At 41.1% G+C, this 26,117-nt stretch overlaps 1 protein-coding gene across 2 annotated transcripts in view; it reads right to left on the reverse strand.

Annotated features, from left to right (window-relative positions):
• LOC126191028 (metallophosphoesterase 1) overlaps positions 1-26,117 on the reverse strand; it is a 149,251-nt gene that overhangs the window by 71,656 nt on the left and 51,478 nt on the right. For both annotated transcript variants that reach the window (XM_049931731.1, XM_049931732.1), the window contains 3 exons: positions 16,415-16,557; positions 2,907-2,977; positions 1,401-1,542 (listed from right to left, as the gene is read on the reverse strand). In XM_049931731.1, coding sequence (XP_049787688.1) covers positions 1,401-1,542; positions 2,907-2,977; positions 16,415-16,557 — 356 coding nt within the window. The remainder of the gene's footprint in view (positions 1-1,400; positions 1,543-2,906; positions 2,978-16,414; positions 16,558-26,117) is intronic.

Genomic DNA, 26,117 nt, shown 5'->3' on the forward strand with positions numbered 1-26,117 from the left:
GTTTCATATTAACTGTGATCATCACAACCAAAATACAAGACACAAAAGTAATGTTCTTGTATGCTTTACCTCTCTGTATGAGGTTCAGAGTATAGTTATATACTCTAGTGTAATCATATTCAACAAGCTTCCTTTCAATATAAATCAACAGAATTTGAGTTCCAACTGGTTCGCCTCATGAGCCACTCTTCCTATAAATTATTTGAATGGTTCAAGGACTGAAAAGTTTTGTTAGATACATGACAAGTACAAGTGTTCATTGTTAAGCTGCATTAAATGTTGCAGTGTACTGTAAATACAGCTCAATATTTACAGATGCAGCTATCTTACATCTTCAACTAATTCCAGTGTAATCAAAATAGATTTTAAGCTACAAATGGGAGATAAATAGCATGTATTCAGTGCAACCATACTTTTTTTCAAAGTAACAACTTTCTTTGTAATTTACTGGATTGGATTTATCTGACATGAGCATGAATAGCATTAAGCAATATGGAGATAGTTAAGTGTTATTACAGTAAACACACAAAGTTTCTACAATTTGATGGTATTTGGATAGTGTATATATTAACACATCTCACATCCATGAGAATTCTCCTCCTTAATTGGACTGATCATACACAGTAAATGAATGAACAAATTAATTAATTACAGATAACTGGTTTCCAAAAGGAGGTAAAAATGTGGTGCTGAATAATTGCAATGATGCAGGAAAAAGAGAACATTTTGGTAAAAAGAAAGATAATAAAATAAAATTATACAAATTCAATTTTGAGTCATTCCTAGTCCTGAAAAGGTGCTTTGTGTGTTTTGGGGAGTATTCATGGGAGATGCTCATTTTAATGGGTTGAAACCTGGAAAAAAGGTGAAAGCAAACATTTACTGAGAACAACTGGATTGAGTGTATCAGTCTTTAACTGTTGACAGAAAAGACCACACTGTACAAGATGAAACCTGGTAAAAATAATGAGTTGAGGTCAGACACATCATCTTATCCACCAATCTCACACAATATTGTGCCACTGGATTTCCATTTATTCCAATTACTGCAACGTTTTATAAGTGGCAAAAAAAAAAAAAAAAAAAATGAAAATGTGGATAATGTCTACAAAGCCATTTCCAGATATTTTGTTCAAAAACAAATTGATTTTCATTGATCAGGCATTAAAAATTTGTACATTAGATGGCAAAAGGTTGATGATTAAAAATAAAAAGTGGTTAACAATTTATCTGAATGAATTTAACATAAAAAAGACATTACTAATATTACAGAGGCAAAACAGAACTAAACTGCCAATAGTCTTTCTCAAACAACTACTATGTGGTTTTTTACAAATGGGCATTCACTTAATTTTAAACTTGTTTTACAGGAATAAGAAGCCATAAATGAAGGCACTTACCCATAATGAAATCCAATATCATGATTTCCTACAGCCACAAACACTTGTGTCCCTTTAGGTACATAAAACAAATCATGAAATCTCTTAACATAATAATCAAATTCCTTCTCGCTGCACCAGAGACCTTCATCAAATAAATCACCTGAGAACAAGACATGGAAACAGTATTATAAACTGATGAATGGGTGCTTCATCAGTGTAACAACAAATGATAATTCACATTGCCCTGCAATACAAAAATGAGGAGAACAGCATATTTGTGACACAGAAGTTACAAGGAGTAAATTTAGTTCTTCTCACATAACTATGATAATGCAGTGACAAATTATGCCAGATATTTCATAATGAGTATCAGGATTTTTAGATTTTGTTGCATTTATTACATTCAACTTACAATTAAAAATAATAATCAAAGAAAAGAGCACCTCAAATAGCTTTGTTTGTATACACGTTTGTTAGTAGGAAAGATGGCGTTTACTGAACATAAATAATTTTGTGTTTTACAGTTTGAATCTGTTGTTACAATGCAATGTACGTTCCATATTCATTCCACTGTAATCATCCAACTGATGATAACATCTGTAGATGGCATCATCAGTTTGAAGACACAGGCTTTCTTTCCAAAGGGATGAGTATGGGATGAAGTACAGTGACTGAAGAATATGCTTGACTGGTGGGTGTGTCTTTTATGTACAGCCCCAAGAAATCAATTCGGAAAGCTAGTAATGAACTAGCACTTCCAGTGACAACTGTGTGGAGACTTTTAAGGAGACGCTTACAACAACATCCTTATCAGTTGCAGTTCTTACAATCTCTAAAGCCTACAGACAATGGTTTACATGCCAACTTTGCAAATGAAATGTTGCTGCATAATGAAGAACATTTTCTGGATTGTGTCATCTTCAGTGACGAATCGACATTCCACGTAAGGTAAAATGTGATCACACATAATGTGGGCATCTGAAAGCAAGATGGTTCACTATCTCACTAGTATAACTCAGAATGTGATTGGTTAAATGACACAGGGTACAATGTCATTGACCGCAAGGAGCTGGATGAGAGCTTGTTTCACATGGCCTCCACATTCACCCAGTCAAGTCCATCCTATTTTTGCCTTTGAAGATTTGTAAAGGATCATGTGTATATCCCTTAACTACCAGCTGATCTACCTAACTTAAGAAACAGAACTGGAGCAGTTGTGACGATTACTCCAAACACACTGATCAACGTTTGGGAAGAATTCACTAATCGGTTCAATGTGTGTGATGTGACAAATGGTGCCCACTTTGAACACTTTTAAGAAATGCTGTCTGAGTTGCTCTTTCATTTGATGTATTATTTATAACTGCAAATTGAATGCAGTAAATGCTACAAAGCCTTAAAACCTCATATTCATTTTGAGTCACAGGGTATTACCGATTCCATCAAACTGAATTTTAGTTCTAATTTTTAACAGTGTCAAAACAACAAAATTGAAAACAAATTAGTCAGTGAACAGAAACTCACCAAGAAAAAATACAACATCAGGTTTGTGAATGTTCATTGCTGTCTGGAATGTACGATACATCTGCCATTCCCTGAAACAATAATTTTTACTTGCATATCTGTAACATCGTAGTGATATTCATAAATATGATCTATCACAAAAACAATTAATGCTATTTATTTATTGAACAAATGCATATTACATTGAGAAATAAGCTGAAAACTTAAGCACAGCAAACTTACAACATCTTTGCATCAAAAACAGATGTTGTAATTGATGATGTAAGTCATCTGTTTAATAATGAGACAGAACAGCTGGCCACTACTTACCTTCAAGATGCAAAATATGAAATACTGATGACAGACACATATAAAAGTAGTAGTAACAACAATATCCTGTCTTTCAGAACATTTAGTTCCTTCCTCAAGAGAGGGAAGGTCACTCAGATCTTAGGAGGAGAGGAACCTACCTGTAGCGAAATGGGGTCTTAGTGGTCTGCTCTTCCTTTTTAATCTTTCGCAACATACCCTCTCCTCCCTGTGAAAGCAACTATCAATTATGAAAGCTAGGATAATGCATGTACTTTTATGTGTGTATATTGGCAGTTCTGACATTTCTCCTCCAGCAAAGTACTGGCTAGCTATTCTGTCTCATAACTTTATAGTTTTCTCAAGAGAATTTTCTTTTCATACACCTTAGAATGTACTCACCAAATTGCAGCAGATCACACATATAAAGGAACGTTATAATTAGGAAAGTTTCGGGAGCCAATGGGCTGCTTCTTCAGGCAGAAAGGTTGAAAGGGAAGGAAGAGGGGTGAAGGGAAAGGTAAGTCTTCCTGACCCGCGGTTCTGGGTCACTTTTCTGAAATCTACCCCTTTTTACTAGACCTCTCCAGTCATTTTTCTCCATGCCTCCCCCCCCCCCCCCCCTCTCTTCAACCCTTGTTCCTGAAGGAGGAGACACTGGTCCCGAAAATTTGTCTAATTATAATTTTTTTTTTTTTTAATGTGTGTGTTCTGCTGCCACTTGGTGAGTAGATTTTTTATGTAGCCAATTACATTAATTGCCAAAACTTAATTATTTTCGTTGATATGTTAGAATGTGCAGCGTACCCAGGAGCAGATACACACTCAGATCACAATTTAGAAATGATGGCAATATTGAAGATTATGAGAAACATACCAAGGAATGATGACAGTTACTCGAGATTCTTTTAGATTGTAGATACTGCAATATTAAGTGTCTCTGTTAGTCTTTAAAAATGGTAATTACAAAACTGGACAGACAAATATAGCTGTAAGAATGGTAACTGTCATGATAACAGAAAAATACTTCAATTGATCAACAAAAACCAGTTCCAGGAAAAAAAAAAAAAAACCAGAGCAATATGTCACTTAGGAATTAAATCAGTAAAACATGTACAGCAATTAAAGTGAAATGGCTGTTGAAAAAATGTGAAGAATTTTGAAAGGAAATGGTTATCAGGATTGAAACACCATATAGGAAAGTCAAAATAACTTTCAGAGAATTTATAGACAAAGGTGTCACAATTAAGACTGCATAACATTAAATTTGAAGGAGAAAGTAAACAGGATTGAGAGACTCTGGGAATTTTGAAAAACATACAATAAAATGAAGCAAGAAGGGTAGATAACATTACAACAGCATTATAAATCATTAATGGAGCTGGAAATAAAATGATTATTCAAGTTAGAACACATAAATGGCTCATAAATCCAGGAACCATCTAATAGTTATTTTGACAGCTCATGCATTCAAGTAACTAACCAGAATAATAAACAGAATTATGGAAAAGAAAATTAGAGATGTGTTAGATGACAATCATTTTAGCTTCTGGAAAGATAGAGGCATCAGAGGGGCAGTTCTGACCTTACAATTTATAATGGAAGCAATACTTAGAAAAATCAGACATTTGTAACCTTAGAAAAGGTATTTCATGATGTAAAGTTGTGCAAAATATTTGACGTACTCAGAAGAATATTACACGAAAGACCAGCAATAGTCAGTATCCCCAAGGACCAAAAGAGAACAATAGGAATGGAACAGCAAGGGAGAAGTGCTCAAATTAAAAATAGTGTAACGCACACTCTCTCTCTCTCTCTCTCTCTCTCTCTCTCTCTCTCAATCTTCTGTTCAGCCTGTATGTTGAAGAAACAGTGAAAGATATGACAGAAAAGCTTGTAAGTGGAATTAAGATGCCCAGTGAAATAATATCAGCCATAGGATTCTCTTACCGCATTGCTACCCACTGTGAGCATAAGGAAAAACCACAAGATCTATTGAATTGAATGAAAAGTCTGGCAAACACAGAATATTGACTGTCAGTATACAAAAGAAATATAACAGCATTAAGGAGGAATAGAAACTTAATGTCAAAACTAGTGACCATGTAACAGACAAAATGAAACAAAATTGTGCTTTGGAAGGAAAATAACGCATAAAAGTATGAAGAAGGATATCAGAAACAGACTAGCACAGGCAAATAGAGTGCTTATCACCAAAATAAGATCACCAGTGTCTAACAAAGACCTTATTTCATAAATAAATTTGTGAAAATGAATGCCTGGAGTAGCTGTATGCAAGTGAATCATGGACTATGGGGAAAAACAAATGAAGAGAATCCAAGCATTTGAGGCATCATGTTACAGAAGGATGCTGAAATTAAGGTGACTGACAACACAAGATGAGAAGATTTCCCCACAGAATTGATGAGGAAAGAAATACATGGAGAAAATTAACTAGAAAAGTTCAAAAATGTGTTAAGAGATCAGGAAAGAACTTCCATGGTAACAGAAGGTACAAATCACAGGTGAACACAGAGATTGGAATACATACACCAAATGATAAGACCGTTGAATGGCTGGGTGTAAGTGATACTCAGAGATGAAAAACTTGGAAAAGGATAGTAAACTGTGTCAGGACTTGTCCAACCAGTGAGAAGATTCATGGGGACAAGGAAGGAGGGAATGACACAAGAAGGAATCACAAAAATTATCTAAAGAATTAACTAACTATAGCATCCTGGCCCGAGATGCTGGAGTTGGCGGTTGTATGTGCGTGAGGTCTGTTTGCCTTGTGTGTGTGGGAGCACGCGTGCGTGCGCGCCCACGCATATGAGTGTGCATGTTTTTACTGACAAAGGCTGTGGCCGAAAGCTAAGTGAGTGTCTTTTAATTGTGCCTGTCTGCAACTTGACGTGTCTTCTTTATGGTAAGTAGTAATCTGTCTTTTCCTACATTGTTGACATTTTTACCTGGAGCATCCACTGTTTGATTAATTAGATTGTGACTGTTCAAAAAATGTTTTTACAATGTCAGTACCACTCGAAAAACAAACTAAAATCAAACAATGGAAAATCCAGGATGCAATGTAACAATATTACAAAAAGGAAAGTTGCTACTCGTCATATAGCAGATATACGGAGTCACAGATAGGCCTACACACACACACACACACACACACACACACACACACACACACACACACAGCTGTTGTCTCAGGCAACTGAAACCACATGGCGAGCAGCAGCACCATGATGGGAGTGGCGACTGGGTGGGGGTAAGGAGGAGGCTGGGGCAGGGAGGGGGAGGGATAGTATGATGGGGCTGGCAGACAATGAATTGCTGCAGGTTGGACAGAGGGCAGGGGAGAGTTTGGGGGGGGGGGGGGGGGGAGCAGAAAAGGAAATAAATAAAAAGACTGGGTATGATGGTGGAGCGACAGCTGTGTAGTGCTGGAATGGGAACAGGGAAGGAGGAAGAGGCTGGATGGGTGAAAACTGTGACTAATGAAGGTTGAAGACAGGAGGGTTATGGGAATGTAGGGTGTGTTACAGGGAAGGTTCCCACCTGCTCCATTCAGGAAAGCTGGTGTTGGTGGGAAGCATCCATATGGCACAGGCTGTGAAGCAGTCACTGAAATGAAGGATATCATGTTTGGCAGCGTGTTCAACAACAGAGTGGTCCACTTGTTTCTTAGCCACAGTTTGTTGGTGGCCATTCACGCAGTCAGACAGCTTGTTGGTTGTCATGCCTACATAAAATGCAACACTGTGGTTGCAGCTTAGCTTCTAGATTACATGATTGGTTTCACAGGTAGCCCTGACTTTGATGGGATAGGCGATGTTAGTGACTGGACAGGTGTAAGTGATGGTGGGAGGATGTATGGGACAGGTCTTTCATCTAGGGGTATGAGCCATGAGGTAAGAGATTGGAAGTAGGGGTTGTGTAAGGTTGGACAAGTATATTGTGTAGGTTTGGTGGACGGCAGGATACCACTGTGGGAGGGGTGGGAAGGATAGTGGGCATGACATTTCTCATTTCAGGCCATGACGAGAGGTAATCGTAACCCTGAGAGAGAATTTAATTCAGTTGTTCCAGTCCTGGGTGGTACTGAGTTATGAGTCAAATGCTCCTCTGCGGCTGGAATGGTGGGACTTTGGGAGGTGGTAGGAGATTGGAGGGATAAGGCATGGGAGATTTGTTTTTGTACAACATTGGGAGGATTATTATGATCAGTGAAGGCTTAAGTGAGACCCTCAGCACATATTTTGAGAGGGACTGCTCATCACTGCAGATGCGATCACCACAGGTGGCTAGGCTGTACGGAAGGGACTTCTTGGTATGGAATGGGTGGCAGTGGAGATATTGCTGGTGGTTAGTAGGTTTGATATGGACGGAGGTACTGATGTAGCCATCTTTGAGACAGAAGTCAACATCTAGAAAGGTGGCTTCATGGGTTGAGTAGGACCAGGTGAAGCAAATCGGGAAGAAGTTGTTGATGTCCTGGAGGAATGTGAATAGGGTGTCCTCACCTTTGATCCAGACAGCAAAGATGTCATCAATGAATCTGAACCAGGTGAGTGATTTAGGAAGGATTCCTCTAGATGGCCCATGAATAGGTTGGCATAGGAAGGTGGCATGTGAGTGCCCATATCCGTTCCCAGGATTTGATCGTAGGTAATGCCTTCAAGGTAACTGTGGGTGAAGATATAGTTGAATAGCCACCGACAAACTGTGGCCAAAAAACAAGTGGACCATCCTGTTGCTGAGCACTCTGCCAAACATGATATTCTTCATTTTAATGACTGCTACACAGCCTGTGCCATATGGATGCTTCCCACCAACACCAGCTTTTCTGAATTGCACAGGTGGGAACTTTCCCTGCAATACATCTTACATTCCCATAACCATTCTGGCATCAACATTTGTTAGTCACTGTGCTCACCCTTCCAGCCTCTTCCCTGCTCCCATTCCAGCACTAGACAGCCAGCATTCGACCATCACACCCAGTGTTTTTATTTCTCTCCCTTTCTGCTATTTCCTCTCCCCCCCCCCCCAACCCACCTCTCTCCTGCCCTCTGTCTAACCTGCAGCACTTCATTGTCTGCCACCCTCACCATACTATCCCTCCCCCTCCCCACTCCAGCCTCCTCCTTGTCTCCACCCAGTCACCACTCCCATCATGCACTGGTGCTGCTGCTCAAAGTGTGGTTTCAGTTGCCTGAGACTGTAGCTGTGTGTGTGAACTGCGTTTGTGTGTGTGTGTGTGTGTGTGTGTGTGTGTGTGTGTGTGTGTGTTCCATTGTTGACAAAGGCCTTAACAGCCAAAAGCTTTAATTATGGGTCTTTTTGTTGTGCCTATCTGTGGCTCAGCATCGCCAGTATATGGTGAGTAGCAACTTTCCTTTTCATGATACTGTTGCATTCCATCCTCGATTTTCCATTGTTTGATTTTTGCCTGATCGGTTTTCTTCAATCCTAGCTCAGTGCTGTTTTCCTTTATTACTATTTTCTTTTACGTCACTATACTTAATGTCAGTCCTTCTTTCTCTTCTTTCCTGTGTTTGTCTTCTCACCTTAAAAACCACACTGCACACACTACTTATGAGCCACACTGCATCAACTATCTCGGCCGTTCACGAAAGATGGCTACAAGACCACACTGATTTTTGGTGTAGCATCTTATGTCCCACATTACTCCCGCAAATATAATTAATCCTATACCCTCAAATTGATCACTATGTCTGCATCATTTCCCCCATTTTCCCATGTTAATTCCCGCACTTTTCTGGTGCCACACAATCTTGTATCTCATCCTACGAACTCCTCTCCACCCTCCACTCTTTCTCCATTCTGTCCCAGTTCACACCCACTAATTCCACCATCCAGTTACATCTGCTGTTCCCCTTCTTCGCACTCTTCCACCCTCAGACCTGCTACCCACAGTAAGAAACATTTTTTTATTGTTTATTCTTTACTTTGATCCTTGTGACTTCTCGCCAATTTTAGTGAGTTTTCGCCTTCCACTATTTTCAACTACCTCAGTTTTCATCTTTTTTACCCCTTTTGCATCCATTTAATCCTTTTTGTGAATGTTCACACATATTTGGTTGTAATTTTGTGAAAATTTTCAGAAATGGTTCTACATTATTTACATGATTTTTTGCCTTTTTCCCACCACCATAGATATCAGTACAGAAAAGTTTTCTTATCCCTAGACAGATCCCAGTCCCACATACTGTTCCTGTATTGTTGCTTTGCTCATGGAATTCTCCCAAATGGCCTTACCATCAAGTTACCCATCTCTGGCTGCCACCCCTCCTTCCCCAAAAACCTCCATCTGCTTAGATTCCACAAATCTTTAGCCCTCACCAACATATTCCTGCAAAACCATATCAAACAAGCCCAAACCTCCTTGCAGTACCTTCTCTCCATCCGCAAAATTCTCCTGCTAAGCGAGCACAAATTTCTGAACACACAACACAAATTGAAACTCTTGCCCTGCAAGAACTTGAGCAACATGCACAATACCACCTCAAAAAGCTCTTCATCCTGCTCACTTTCTACTCCTGCCTCGGAATACAACTGTCCACCAACTTGACTACAACCTCCAAACCTCTCCACGTCCTCTCATAGCTGACAAACCCTGTATTGCAGACCCACAACACTTACCCCACCCTCCACCACACAGTAACCAGAACCTAAACAGACCCGTAACACAGTTATGAACCTATTCTGCAGACGCCTTAGCCCCACAGAAATATCGGTCCTTTCCAAAGGCCTCATCCTTTGCCCCACTTTTTCGCCACCAACCCTACCAATCAGACTCAACCAAAGACCAATACTGAACCTTGCCTAACTCAATTCACTCCCCAATCCAACTGTGATACATGCCTGGCGCCGTCAAATCACCCCCTGTTAACTTTCCAGAATTTCTTAAGCTCGAACCTTACCTCACCGTCATTCTCCAAATCCCTCAACATGCAAACTAACCTTACATCTGCAGAAAGTACTACAGTCCACCATCTAAAAACTGAGCCTCACCTTATAATCATACCTGCAGACAAAGGCTCCACCACTGTTTTGAACTGCAAGGATTACCTGGTGAAAGGACTCTACCAGATGTCAGATACATCCACCTGCAAACCTTGCCACAATGACCCCATTACAGATATCCAGCAGGATTTTGAGTTACTGCTCAAAACCTTACACCCATCCCAGAACCTCTCCCTGGAGTCCATCTCTCTACTCACCCCCACCACTCCCCGCACTCCTTCCTTCTACACACTTCCTGAAGTCCATAAACCTCACCACCCAGGATGCCCCATTGTGGCTGGTTACTGTGCCCCCACTGAGAGAATCTCTGCTCTCTTAGACCAACAACTTAAACCTATTACCCGGAACCCACCCTCCTATATAAAAGATACCAATCATAACATCCACTGACTCTCCATAGTTCCTGTCCCTTTACCACATGGTTCCCTGCACATCACTATTGATGCCACCTCCCTGTGTACTAATGTTCTTAATGCCCATGGCCTTACAGCTATTGAACACTACCTTCGCCAATGCCCGACGGATTCCAAACCAACAACCTCCCTCCTAGTTGCCATGACCAACTATATCCTCACCCACAATTACTTCTCCTTTGAAGGCATTACCCACGCACAAATCAGGGGAACGGCTATGGGCACCCACATGACACCATCCTATGCCATTCTATTCATGGGCCATCTAGAGGAATCCTTCCTAAATCCCTCACCTGGTTCAGATTCACTGATGACATCTTCGCTGTCTGGATCGAAGGCAAGGACACCCTATCCACATTCCTCCAGGACCTCAATAACTTCTCCCCCATTTGCTTCGCTTCGTCCTACTCAACCCATCCAGCCACCTTCCTACACTCATGCTCATAAATTAAGGATAATTGCAGAATGTGGTGCTACACAATTTGGCACTACACAAAACTGGCACTAATAGCATAGGCACATAAGGAACACACATGACACAATCCACGGTATTGGTGATAAATTGAGAAAACTGTCCTGAAACACATGTGCTACAAAACGCCACTGTTTTCAGCGCATGCACCCCAACATCAATATGGGATATGATCACTATGCACACATACACAAGCCACACAACGGGTTGGCATACTCTGGATCAGGTGGTCGAGCAGCTGCTGGGGTATAGCCTCCCATTCTTGTACCAGTGCCTGTCGGAGCTCCTTAAGTGTTCAAAGAGTGTGAAGATGTACAGTGATATGTTGACCGAGAGCATCCCAGACGTGTTCGATGGGATTTAGGCCTGGAGTACAGGCAGGCCACTCCATTCACCTGATATCTTCTGTTTCAAGGTACTCCTCCACAATGGCAACTCTGTGGGGCTGTGCGTTATCATCCATCAGGAGGAAGGTGGTACCCACTGCACCCCTCAAAAGGTGGACATACTGGTGCAAAATGATGTGCCGATACACCTGAGCTGTTACAGTTCCTATGTCAAAGACATGCAGGGATGTACGTGCACCAATCATAATCCTACCCCACACCATCAAACCACGACACCCATACAGGCCCCTTTCAAGGACATTAAGGGGTTGGTATCTGGTTCCTGGTTCACGCCAGGTGAAAACCCGGCGAGAATCACTGTTCAGACTATACCTAGCCTCGTCTGTGAACATAACCTGGGACCACTGTTCCAATGACAATGTACTGTGTTCTTGACACCAGGCTTTACAGGCTCTCCTGTGGCCAGGGGTCAGCGGACTGCATCTTGCATCTCTCCGGGTGAATAAACCATGTCTGTTCAGTCGTCTGTAGACTGTGTGTCTGGAGACAACTGTTTCAGTGGCTGCGGTGAGGTCCCAACCAAGGCTACCTGCAGTACTCCGTGTCCATCTGCAGGCACTGATGGTGAGACATCGGTCTTCTTGTGGTGTTGTACACTGTGGACATCCCGTACTGTAGCACCTGGACACGTTTCCTGTCTGCTGGAATCATTGCCATAATCTTGAGATCACACTTTGTGGCACACGGAGGGCCCATGTTACAACCTGCTGTGTTTGACCAGCCTCCAGTCACCCTAGTATTCTACCCCTCAAACGTCATCAATATGTATTCTTTGAGTCATTTTCAACACACAATCACCATTAGAACATCTGAAAACGTCTGCACACTTACTCCCGGCACTGTACACTGACATGCACCAACACACCTCTGCCACCTTGCGACGACCACAGGTCAAATGCACTGCATGGTCATACCCTGAGGGGTTTAAACCCGCAAACTCCCCACCAGAGCATTGTTTCACCATGTATCAGCATTATCCTTAATTTATGAGCATGAGTGTAGATGTTGACCTCTGCCTCAAAGGTGGCTACGTCAGTACCTCCATCCATATCAAACTTACTCCCATCATGCACTGGTGCTGTTGCTCGCAGTGTGGTTTCTGTTGCCTGAGACTGCAGCTACATGTGTGTGTGTGTGTGTGTGTGTGTGAGAGAGAGAGAGAGAGAGAGAGAGAGAGAGAGAGAGAGAGAGAGAGAGAGAGAGTGATCTACTGCTGACGAAGGTCCCAATGGCTAAGAGCTTTAAGTGTAAGAGTCTTTTTGTTGTGCCTATCTGCGACTCAGCATCTCCGCTGTATTGGTGAGTAGCAACTTTCCTACTTTCCTTTTCATAATATTGTCAACAAACAAGCTTTAATTTATGGCACATGACTCTCACTATAGGGTTTAACATGTTGCTACACATTGCAAGCCTCAACTCATTGTCAAGTTGCCATACAGAATACAACAACACATTAATATGCTAAAAACAAAGATGATGTGACTTACCAAATGAAAGTACTGGCAGGTTGATAGACACACAAACAAACACAAACATACACACAAAATTCAAGCTTTTGCAACAAACAGTTGCTTCATCAGGAAAGAGGGAAGGAAAGGGAAAGACAAAAACCCACATCCTTTCGTATTTCCCTCTCCTTCCCTCTTTCCTGATAAAGCAACCGTTTGCTGAGAAAGCTTGAATTTTGTGTGTATGTTTGTGTTTGTTTGTGTGTCTATCGACCTGCCAGCACTTTCGTTTGGTAAGTCTTATCATCTTTGTTTTTAGATATATTTTTCCCACGTGGAATGTTTCCCTCTGTTATATTCATATCACTAATATGTTAAGTTTCATGTACATTTACAGATGTCAATGATAAATATTTTGTTAGCTGTGGTTGATAATTCTTACCTAGCATTCATGGGGTATCCTAATGCCCAAATGATAAAGCATTACTGAATGTCACAAAATGTATTTCATGCTCTGTTGTGGAAACAAACAGAATTACATTAACATAGTAATAAAATGAATATAGTGGAAATTACTACTTGCTTTGTGATTGATACCAAAATAAATTAATTTTCTCTCAGTTGATTGCTTTTTCTCATGATACCTATATCTGCTAGTTACAATAATTCACAAGTGTGTGTGTGTGTGTGTGTGTGTGTGTGTGTGTGAGAGAGAGAGAGAGAGAGAGAGAGAGAGAGGAAGAGAGAAGGAAAGGGGGGGGGGGGGATAGGACCGGGGAAATAAATGTGGTTAAAGTTACAACTGTGAGGTAAGAGATAAAATGCAATCCGAGTTAAAATTGTACTCATTCTCCCTCTATATCACCCATGACCACCTGCACAATCAAACTAGCTCACATCACACAAGACAGAGTTAAATTGTTCAGATGTTCTAAAACTGTTAAGTAATCCAAAGTAAGACAATAAGGAAACCAAAACATTTTCACAGGAATATATGGGGGGCTGATCACTTACAAAATACATGAATAATCCAGCTATCCTGATAGCACATGACAAGCATCACTTTAAAATTTCGTGGAACAAGTAAAAGTCGGACAATTCACAAAATCTTAAAATTTGTATCCAATTTATTTGACTCCTAATTAAAACAGACGGCAAACCTTTTGGAAAATGAGCTACCACCCCTTGGTCCAAAAATAAAATACAGTCTGCTAAAATGTGCTACCCTGTGTTCTGTATGCCACAAGCACCACACATTGGGAAGTCCTCTCATTGGAGCAAGAAGCCATGTGTCATACGGCTGTGGCCTACGTGAAGACGAGGAAGGAGGACCTTATCCTGTCTGCATGGCAGGAAGGAGGTACACCACAGCCACATTGCAGACTTTACTAGACACAGCTTATTGTCCATCACTTCCAGCCTCTCTGCAGGCATGCATGACTCTGTACCTCAACAATGAGCTGACAGCATGTAGGGGGATGGTACACTGAAGTGTCTTTGGATCACGATATACCTCCTTGGCTGCTACATCTGCCCTTTTGCTTTCCATAATACCCAGTGCCCTGTTACCCAACACAAAGATACCTCCTTCCCCAGCCTGTGTAGGTGGGGAAGGGCATCCTGTATATTATGGTCTACTTTATCTGCTGGGTACAAGCATTATACAGAGTGAAGGGCACTCAGGAATTTGGAGCAGTCTAGGAATTTAGCACGCTAAACACCTCTCATCTGCCCCAGTGCCTGCGAGATTATATATAATTCCACATCAAAGACAGTAAAGTCTTGACACATTCAGATCTTGTGGACATGATCAGGAGAAACAACTGAGCAACCAACCGAGTCCCCATGTTCAGAGCCATCCATAAACAACAGCTATGGAGTTATGGTACTCTGTCAAAATGTCATAAATAATGTATTAAAAACATATGCAGGAGTGCAGCCTCTCCTGTACGGTACTAAATCTAAAATTACTCTGGGCCTCTGCAGTAACTATGTTGGCAGCTGGTTAAAATCCTGGATTTGGTGTTGTACTTGTTCCACACCAAGTGACTTCAGACATGCTAAATGCGGATCCATAATGGCCATGCTGCACATGGACAAAAACAACTGCTTATGAATTTAGAGCAGTGAGGAGCTTTCAAGCCTGATGCACAAAGGAGCTGCTGCTGGATGGTGAATGGCAGTTTCCCAGCTTCAGCACAGAGACTGGGTATGGGGCTCATACTGTAAGCACCCCCTACAAAACTGGAGCAGATGCTCCCTGTCCATTCCGCAAGACCTGTGATATTCAGTGCCTTCCAAGTCCTGGCTTTCAGTCTCTCAGGTGTTTGGAAGAAAAAATGGGGCCTATAAACCTGACTGAGTCTAAAAAATTCCATAGTGTCCCTCACATGCTGGTCACATAAATTAAAAATATGACAAGAATGACTGAATTGAAAACACACACACACACACACACACACACACACACACACACACATATTTATCTGCAGAGATTCCCTATCATAAACAAGATGCAGTTTAAGGCTATGGCAACGAGGCTAACACTTAAAACACAGCCCTGAGAAACACCATTCTCCTGCTCAAAACAATCCAACAGCATGTCACCAACTCAGGATGTAAAAAAGTGCTTAGATAGGAAGGCTCATATGAAGATGGGAAGATGGCCATGACAGCCTCATCAGTGGAGGTGCCCTAGAATACTATGTTTCCAAATAGTGTCATACATCTTACTGCGCCTCCAAGTAGTGTCATATGTCTTACCGATGTCAAAAAATATAGCAATACAGTGATGTGTATATAGGAAAATCTGCTGAAAAGCCAGGGGTCAGGCTATTTGCAGTGGATTGAAATTTTATGAATCCACACAGAGTGGCTAAAGGGTTTACCTGTCCTTTAACACCCAGGGCAGATGACTGTTAAAAATTCACTCAAGGATCTTTCACACACAGCTAGTTAAGGTCACAATTTGGTAACTACTGAAACAAATTCAATCCTTTGCTGATTTGAGGAGAGGCATCCAAATTGCCTCTGTCCATGAATTGGGAAAGTGGCCTGACTGAAATATCAAACTGAAGCATTCGAGGACAACTTCCTTTCACACTGCTTGCAAATGTCAGAGCGTGCTATATTGGATTTGGTCATGACCGGGTGCAGTATCTTAAGCCTCAGACAGTTTACAGGTACTTTATTCAAAGCCATATTCATCCCAGGCATTCAGCAAAACAACTCTTTCATGAATAACAGGATCTCTAATTAGAAATGAAAGCTGTGTACAGATAAAGTGGAAGCTAAAAGTGGTCCAAATTGAGTGTCCTTTTTCCTGATGGCGCAGAATACAAGGAGTCAGCTGACCAAGAAGAATATCAATAATATGAATAATTAAAGAATAAAAAAATACTGTTATAGTAATAAATTATGCATCTACCTTCTTAACTTGTCAAACCAATGACCATTCCGAGAACCCAGCAGATGTGTGTCAGCTAGTAACATGACTCTCACAGGCTCAGCATCTGGTTTTGCAGGTACTGTCTCATCAACATGTCTCGAGTCTAACTGTGGCCACAAACACTACAAAAATAATGAATAATTATTACCAAATTCGAAATTAAACATGAAAGTAATATCATAATATAAAAGTTATCAACAGGAACCATGTTGTTAGTTTGAACAGCTTAATGACTAGTTATATGATTATGAAACCATATGCTTCAGCTAAGTCACAAATATAGGGTAGTAGACACAGTATACTCAGGTTAACACTGTATCATTATCAACTAAGCAAAGAATCAACTTATGAGCTATCCAATTATAGCTACCTGAAACTTTAATGTGCGAGTACAAGCATCAAGTTTAATTCAGACTACTTGGATATTATAACAATGATTATTTCTTCAACATAAAACAATAACACTTGATCCCTAAAATACACCATTTTCATCGTAACCTTAGAGCTGCATTAATGTAGAGTTTATAAAATCTATTTATATCAATTCTTTCTCCTTTTACCAAGCATTTATCCCATGTTGTACTGGGTCCACTTTTTCAGGATTTGATGAACTTTTTAAACTTTGTGGCCAGATGCTCTACTGCTGGCCTCCCAGTAGCGGTACCTTGCGCCAGCCTGGTGCTGCAATTGGGTGCCCTTATACCTATCCCCTGTGCCCAAAAGCCTTCCTAGTGAATCATTCTATCTATTAGTGGGCACTGTATCAATATCCCTACAGTAGTTCCTGAGATCAGCTTTCACATGCAGAGAGAAAAATGTGGCAAGGGTCTTGAACTTATATGAAGACCTTGATGGTAAACAGTGGTAAGATGTAGCCGATAAGAAACACAGTTACTGCAAGTAAAACATGATAAGTGATGTGCTTCATTCATATTAGTTGCCAGTTTCACAACAGACTGAGAAATCACAGCTCTTTCTCTGATTTCAGATTCTTGCAAATGGCAACTTTGTCAGGATGTATGCCTGTAAACAGTGACGAATGCCAAGAACATGGTTGCCAGTATTATTGCAGTGTTCATACCATGAAAATACTTTTCATCGATGATTTACAAGGATCTGAGGGTAATACAGGCAACTACAAATCAGATAATGATCCTGAATATGGTCCTGAGTGCAAATTTCTTTAAAAGCTGATGCTAATTAGGTAAAAGCAAATACACAATCAATCAAATAAACAAAAGTTAAGTTGTGTCCCTTAACATAGTTTATCAGAATTTAAATGACAGGGTAATGGTAGAAATGTTTACATGCTGTAGTAAGATGCATGCAAAATTTATTTTATTTTGTGATGTATCACAGATTAACTTTTTAGGTGGTTGTACTTTTTTATTGCAAAATCATTACTGTAAATCTTAGTATCAAAAAGTGAAACACTTTTCACATTTTAAATCTGCATTGTAATGACTCCCTTCATCCGCCTCCACCGACTGCAGCAGACGATGTGGCACGACAGCCAGAAACCAGCAATCAGAGAAGCCTCCTGTCAGCCAACATGTCACCGCATTCCCGCAACACCTATGTTGGTCGCTTCCATCACATGTAGATTTATGACCATCGTGCTTCCCAGGAGCCAAGCACCCCCAACAATCACTGACCAGTCTCTGCTCCTGCTTCATCGAGGTAACACCCCCCAGCCACGCTCTCGGCAGCCCATCTGTCACAACGCCAGGTGGCTTGTGCTCTCAGTTGCCACACATTACCAGAGTTCATATAAAGGAATGGTTTCATGCTTGCGCTCCACTGCTTGTGCTTCGTTCCAGTCTGCCAAATGACAGAAGTTTTACAGCATCTTCCATGCCTGTGCTTGAACTGAGATTCCTCAGAGTATTTTTGTCATGATCCTGCAAAGTCTGATGGCAGCATCCCAGTTCGTCCCCCTAGTGTCAGCCACTGTATTATGATATGCAGTGAAGTGTTTTGTGTAGTGAAGCTTGGTGAGTACCAGGTGATTTACACTACCGTTTCTATCCCAGACAGCTCTCTGGTATCCCTTGACCACTAAGTGCACCCAGAAATGATTTTTTTTTTGTCGTCCAACACTGCTGGCTCCCATCACTGCCAGGTGAGCCCAAATTTTTCCCGATCTCCCTTTTTTTTGCTCATACATATTTCACCTTTAAACTTTGTTCCATAATTACCATGCAATAAAGTCACCCTCTCCCCCATTATTTGTTCGTTCGAGTTGCCAAATGTTGTTGCAATAAGTACTGTAGACTGAGAGTAGCTTTACCTTGTTCAAAGACTTCGTCATGAGAGAGGGACCCTCTTAAAGCAAAAAATCTTAATTCATTGAGTTCTGTTGTAATAGTTAGTCCGTAGGTACACAAGTCTCTTCACTGGTGGCCCCCTCTAAAACAAGCACCAGGTCTCATTACCAAAACATGCTGGTTTATACTTTTCACGCTCCACATGGTCATGAGGACACTTAGTTTTCATTAAGTCAACAGGACACATCCTGCTCACACTCTCCACTCTCTGATTGTCACCCCTGCTCACCACCCTTCATTCACAGCCTCCCCTCCACTCTCACTGTACATACCACTCTCCATCTACATCCCACCCTCAGCTTGGACTGCCACTCCTCATCCGCCTCCTCACGCGAACCCCACCTCACTGAATGGGCTGTGCATGCCATCACATGCCCCCTTGGACCAATCCACCATTTTATCGTGCGGCCTAGCCAACACTCTTCTGCAGCTCTCTCTCCTTTTTTTCTCTCTCTCTTTCTTTCTTTCTTTGTTAGCAACATACTACATATCATGACACACTGTTTTAAGTTACAATGTTACTACCAAATGCCCCCATCACTGTTGCGGTCACACTCAATGGGCTCTCCAACTGACAACCTCCCATTATTCCTCCTGCCCTAGCATCTACGAGCACTTCAGATGCTTCAGAACTCCACAAACAACTACCAGCTTTACAGAACAGTTTGGCTCAGCTAACCAATAGGATGGTGGGCCTACCTCCAGCAGACCCCACAGAACCTCCTCCCAGTTGTGCAGACACTCACTCGCCTCCCTTCAACCCACAGGACCCATACTTGTGGTCTGCTTCCATTGAGGCAGTTTTCACAGAATGTTCTGTCATGAGCAATGCAACAAAGTTTGGGGTGGTCACCACCACCACCACCACCACCACCACCACCACCACCCAGCAGTTACACTAAACTAAAAGAGCACATCATTCCCAGCTTCATATCACTGAAGATGTAATGGGCATGTGACTTATTATCCAGTGCAGAGACAGCCCCCATCTTGGTTGCTGAATTACATCTGAGCACTGGCAGAACTGCATGTCCTTCCCAAAGACCTACCATTAAATTGCTGGCTCGTCTGCTTTCCTTCCCTGGCCTCACACAATCATTTACCATTAGGCAATGCAAGTGTCTTTGCAAACTGTTCAAGACTCTGAATACCCTTCTGGCAGCAGCTGTGATGTGTTCGCGAGCTATCATTCTGTGGCTCCTGCCGGCAGCTGCCAGCATGAGAGGTATTCACCTGCCCTCTCCTCCCAACCGCAAGATTCCGTGCACATCATGTTGCTTGCGCCCCCATTGCTAGTGATCTGTCCAGCTTGCAGACCCCAACCTCTACCAGATTCTGACACATCTGAGCTCCAAGGTGACAGCACTCACTGAGAACATCACCCACCTACACCTAACCCACTTGCCACCATGCACTGACCACTGCCACCTGTGGGAAACCACCCATGCAAAAACAACCACCCCCCCCCCCCCCACTAGCGAGGCTTTAGCCACCCCTCCAACAATTGCTGCAAACTTACTGAAGCTTGCTGGTACCACCAGAGGTTTAGAGAGAACACCACAAATTGTGAACCCCTCTGCTCCCAGTAACTAGCAGCAGGTGCGTCCAGTTGCTGTATCACTTCACAGCATCTATTCATTCTGGATCTGAATAATGACAGTTCCCTTTTCACTACCTCTTCAACATAAGTTCTAACCTACCTATATCCCCCACACACTACTTCTGAATCCTGGCCCCTCCTGTCCTGTCCTGAATTGCTGCTGCCAACAGTTCAGCTATCCCAACTTACCGGGAGCATACCCACTTGCTCAACTAATGCCTTCACTTCTGTGTACCTTCATGGTCACTGATGTTACTGACCACAGTTATTACTGACTACTGACCAATGTAGCAAAGTGTCGCTTAGTCAACAGTACCTATGGTATGTCCGTCTACTGCAGCTCCCGTTCAATTTCCCCTTCTCACCAGGCAATCCAATGGCTCCCGTTCAGCACATGGTGCATTATGTAGCCACAACCCCCGCCCCCCCCCCCCCCTCCTGTTTTCTGCCGCATATGTCCCTCCCCCTTACAAATTCAAAATTACACAGAACGAGTTTGAAGAGCTGCTTGACACCGGCGCACTTTACCCTTCCAAAAGCCCTTGGGCCTCAGATCTTCACATCATCCCCAAGAAGGACGATTCCTGATGCTTATGTGGCAAATACCATAAATTCAAATGCCCATACCATTCCTGACCAGCATTCCTGACCACTATCCCATCCCATTCCTATGCACCTACAGTGACTCCATCTTGGGAACAACTATCTTCAATACAATAGATGGTGCAACGGTTCTGTTGAAAGAGTCCAAGATGAGTCAAGGCCTCTCTTAATTCCACAAATCTACATTCATTGTATTTTGTTACAATAGTTATTCCTTAGGAATAAAAATCATGCAAATCAGCTAATGTGTTTCCCTCAGTATGTTTTGTTAACAGTCATTTATCTGTGTCAAATTTGTGTGAAGCTGGGAACTTTCAAGTCCTTAATGACAGGCGTGGAAACATTAAGCCATTTCTTTGTATTTTAGGGATAAATTAATTACCATTGCTTATGTGGTGTTATTTTTACATGAAACTATCTACTGACACTTTTAGGTTCTCCTTCATGATGAGTCACCATCACACTTTGCCATACATGCCAGAGAACGTTTAGGTAATGTTTTCCTCAAATGTTGGGTTTGAAGGTGTGGGCCAATACTGTTGCCACTACGTTCTCTCAAGCTCACTCGTACATATTTCTTTATGTTTTGGGGGGAGGGGGGGGGGGGAGCTGATAAAATGTTTGGACACTGCAGAAGAGCAGGCTGCCTGTTTGGCCATCCTGGATGAGAATGTGCAAGGGGAATACCTTTGTCCTGGCCTTCTCCAGACCCCTTCTCTTCCTTCAGGTGATCAGGGGCCAAATTGCAACTCATTGGTGAACAACAATTGATCCCATTGTTATACTGCCCACCCACGACATTCCGTTGCAAACAAAGTCGAGCACTGTGCAATGCTCTCTGGTGAGTTTCAGACTTGTAGCAGGTCTTCAAGACTGAAGATTGTCTTCTTGCAGTCTTCTTCAAACAATTCTCTCATTAACACCCCTTGGACCTGGTGTAGTCGATTTCATGCTTCAATGACAGTGGTGTGGCAGTTGCAGAGAACTTGAAGTTGTAAGGAGTGGTCATTTCTCTCTGATGTTGCTCTTCTTGGGCCTGTTCCTGGTCTCCTTACAAAGCCTCCAGTTTCTCCATACTTCGATACAGTTCTGGAAATCGTGGAAGGTGTAGTCCTCAATACTTCTGCAATGTAATGCATGCTGCACCCATCTTCCACCAAAGCGCCAGTTTTCACAGCTTCTTTAGGGCTTAACAGCATGTTTACTTCAGAAAACTGATAACAACAATCACAGAAAGATCCTACAAAAATGTTTGATTAATAGGGGAACAATTCAGGGTACAACAATAAATGCTTCAAGAGTGGTAAAACATTATTCGCTCACATTCAGTGATGCGTTTTCCAGGTTGTGTGGGAAACAGCAATCGAGGCTAGTGCAATAAACATTCAATATTTCATTGTTTGCTCACAAAGCAAATCCAACAGCATAACCCGCTCAAAAAAATTGGTTGAAGTGCTTCACTTTGATTAAATAGATAATTACACAATGATTACATTTCATTTATTTGGTTCCATATTTTTCATGCCAGTCAGTGTATATAAAGGGTTTTGTCAGTCTATGAAATTATGAGCTGACTTCTTGTGCAGAAGGAGAAATGGGAGGGGGTATGTCTTGTTAGTAGCAGTGGTATGGGCTGCCAGGAGCAGATGCTCGGCTCTCGCACCTACGCTTATTATCAAAAGTATGATCATATGTATATGGGCAGGAAAATTTTGCACAAATGATAATGCAGAAAATAGCATGTAACTGGTGCTTATCGTGAAATATCAAGAATTCTGTTATTTTCCTGTATTAAAAATTCTATGAATCTGAGGACAGTAATTTACTAATATTTGTAACTGATATTTATTTGATGTTCAAAACACATTTTGGCTTCTTACTTCAAGGCTCACGTTTGTGTATTATTTTAAAATGACAGTTGCTTCTTTGCATACGTCAAGATGATGACATCAAAAATAGTACCAAGATCGGGAAACAAACAACATGGAAACCAGAAAAAGGCATGGCAACTGGAAAACAAACAACATGAAAACTGGCAAACAAACAACACTGAAACTGGTAAACAAACAGCAAAATTGGAAACCAACAATGCCGAAAACGGAAAAAGGTAACAGCAAGTCTGGCAAAAAAATAGCACCTAGTTAAAAAAAAAAAAAAGAAAATACCCTTAGTTGGCAAAAAAAAGCACCGAAAGGAAAATAACATGAATAAGGGAGAGAAATAACACCAAAATTAACAGTAGTGAAATTCCCAAAAACAACGAATTTGGTGAAAAACAGAACCAAATTTTGCACGAATAGCAACAAATTTGACAAAAGTAGCACAGAAATTATCAAAAAATAGCTCCAAAATTTGATGCAAATATCACTGAAATTGCCTAAAAATAACACCGGATATGGGCATAAAATATGACTTTGTTCAGTCCCTACATATGAGATGTTAGAGCAATATATGGCTGGATTGAGATTTTCTTCATAGGGAGAAAACAGCATGTTATCTCAGATGGAGGATCATCAACAGATGTAGAAGTAACTTTGGATGTACCCCTCGGAAATGCATTGAGACCTTTTGTTGCTGTCCATGTTGTATATTAATGATTTTGTGGGCAACATTAATAGTAACCTCAGACTTTTTATAGATGATGCAGTTATCTACAATGAAGTGGAGTCTGAAAGAAATTGTAGAAACAATATGTCAGACATTGATAGCAATGGCTGGCAACCTGCTTTAAATGTTCAAGAACGTGAAATTGTGCACTTCTCACTTAGTACCCTACGAATATCATATTTCTGAGTCACAGTTGGAATTTGTAAACTCACACATGTACTTGAATGTAACAGTAGAGAAACGAAGTGAAATGATTACATAGGCTGAGTCGTGGGTAAAGCAGGTAGCAGACTTCAATTTCTTGGTAGAATACTAGAGAAATGCAATCAGTCTACAAAGGAGACTGCTTACAAATCACTCATGAAACCCACACTAGAATATTGCTCAGGTATGTGGGACCCATACCGAATAGGACTAGCAAGAGTAGTTGAATGAGTACAGCAAAGAGCAGCATGAATCGACACAGGTTCGTCTGACCCATGGGAGAGTGTCACTGAGATGTTGAAAGATCTGAACTGGCAGACTTTTGAAGAAATAAACTATAGCGAGAAAGTCTATTGACAAAGCTTCAAGAACCAGCTTTAACTTATAATTCTTAGGAATATGCTATAAGCCGATAAATATCACTCCCATAGGGATCGTGAACATAAGATTAGATTAATTACAGCATGCACAGAGGCATTTAAATAATCATTTTTCCTGTGATTCATATGTGAATGCAACAGGGAAAAGTCCTAATAACTGATGTACTGGACATACCCTCTGCCACACACTTCACACTGGTTTGCAGAGTAGAGAGGTAGTTGTAGATGTAGAAGTATACACATTGGCTGTAGCCAAGCAAGTCCACTTACCAGTGTGGGTACTTCCCATAGCCTGAGGTCAGTCGAAAGGCATGTAACTGTGGTTATTCGGTGTCGACAGTAATACTGTTGTTGCAAATTTTAACATAAACTAAGTTCCACAACTTATCAACATGCTACAATAAAATCAAAGGCACTGCAGAAATTGCAGTGATGTGACGATGAGATGAGCTCACTTTAATATGGACCATAATTTTATAATAATTATTACAAAAGATACAAATATTTATGGTTATGAATATTACAACAGGCAACAGAAAATTAATAACTAACAAACACTTCGAGCTATCATGTCATACAAGGTCTCAAATGAAAGTTGGTGATGTCACTAAGCACCACAAAAAGCTACATTTCAAAAAATTTACTAGTATGAAAAATTACAGCCAATTTTATAACAGTATGATTATGCACATCTACCCTACTCTGAGTCTCTAGTGCTGTTCGTAGAATGAAAGCAGCACAAGTTATCCGATTCCTTTCCTAATTATCCCAAATGATGAGTATTTAAACTTTAAGCTTGCTGAATAGTTATTTTATATCGTGTAAATTGCCATTAGAAGCATGCCAGTTAATCAATAAATGGTGCACACTGTGTAAAATCTAAAGGCAAAAATGAATAGAGGGTGAAAAGATAATCCTTTTAAGTCAGCAACATTTATTCTAATAAACCTATTTAAGATACTTATCATGCCATGAAAAGCATATCTGAGTGTGATTTAGAATTATATTATCTTATGTAATATTTTGTCATTTATTTCTTGTGAGGTTGCCAAATGACCACGATAAATGTAAGACCATCTTAACACAACATTTTTGTGAGCCACCCCCATTTTGCTCAGGTACAATAAGAATCTACATCCACATACACACTCCATAAACCACAGTACAGTGCATGGAGAAGGGTATCTTGTACCAAAAATAGTCATTTTCTCTCCCGTTTCACTCCCAACCACAAATGTTGGTTCTCTAATTTAATACAACAATGCCTTTTGGAAAAAAGAGTCAATTTCCCTCCAGGGATTCTCATTTTACTTCACAAAGCATTTCCATAATACTTGCATGCTGGCTGAACCTGTTGGTCAGCAATCTATTAGCCCACCTCACAACTGCTTCAATGTCTTCCTTTAATCTGACATGGTGGGAATGCCAAACACTCTTAACAGTACCAGGAATGGGCTGCACTAGCGTTCTACATGCTGTCTCGCTTATGAATGAATTACACTTTCCCAAAATTCTCCAAATGAAACTAAGTCGAACATTCACCCTCCCTACTACCAACCTGATGGGCTCATTCCATTTCATATCACTTTCCAAAGTAGAACCTAGACATTTAATGAAAGTGACAGTCACAAGCTGCATCCTACTAAAGCCTTATTCAAATGTTACAGCACAGTTTTTCCTACTCATCTCTGTTAACTTACATTTTTCTACATTTAGAGCAAGCAGCCATTCATCACACCAATTAAAAATTTTGTGTAAGTCATCTCAGATATCCTACAGTCACTCAACATCGATACCTCCCTGTACACCACAGCGTCGTCGACAAACAGCTGTACATTGCAGCTCACCATGTCCATCAGGTCATTTACATATATAGAGGACAAAAGTGGTTCTCTCATTCTTCTCTGGGGCACTCATGATGATACCCTGGCTCTAAACAACACTCACTGTTGAGGACCACA

This window comes from Schistocerca cancellata, chromosome 6 (assembly GCF_023864275.1).
Source record: "Schistocerca cancellata isolate TAMUIC-IGC-003103 chromosome 6, iqSchCanc2.1, whole genome shotgun sequence".
NCBI classification, from domain to species: Eukaryota; Metazoa; Arthropoda; class Insecta; order Orthoptera; family Acrididae; genus Schistocerca; species Schistocerca cancellata.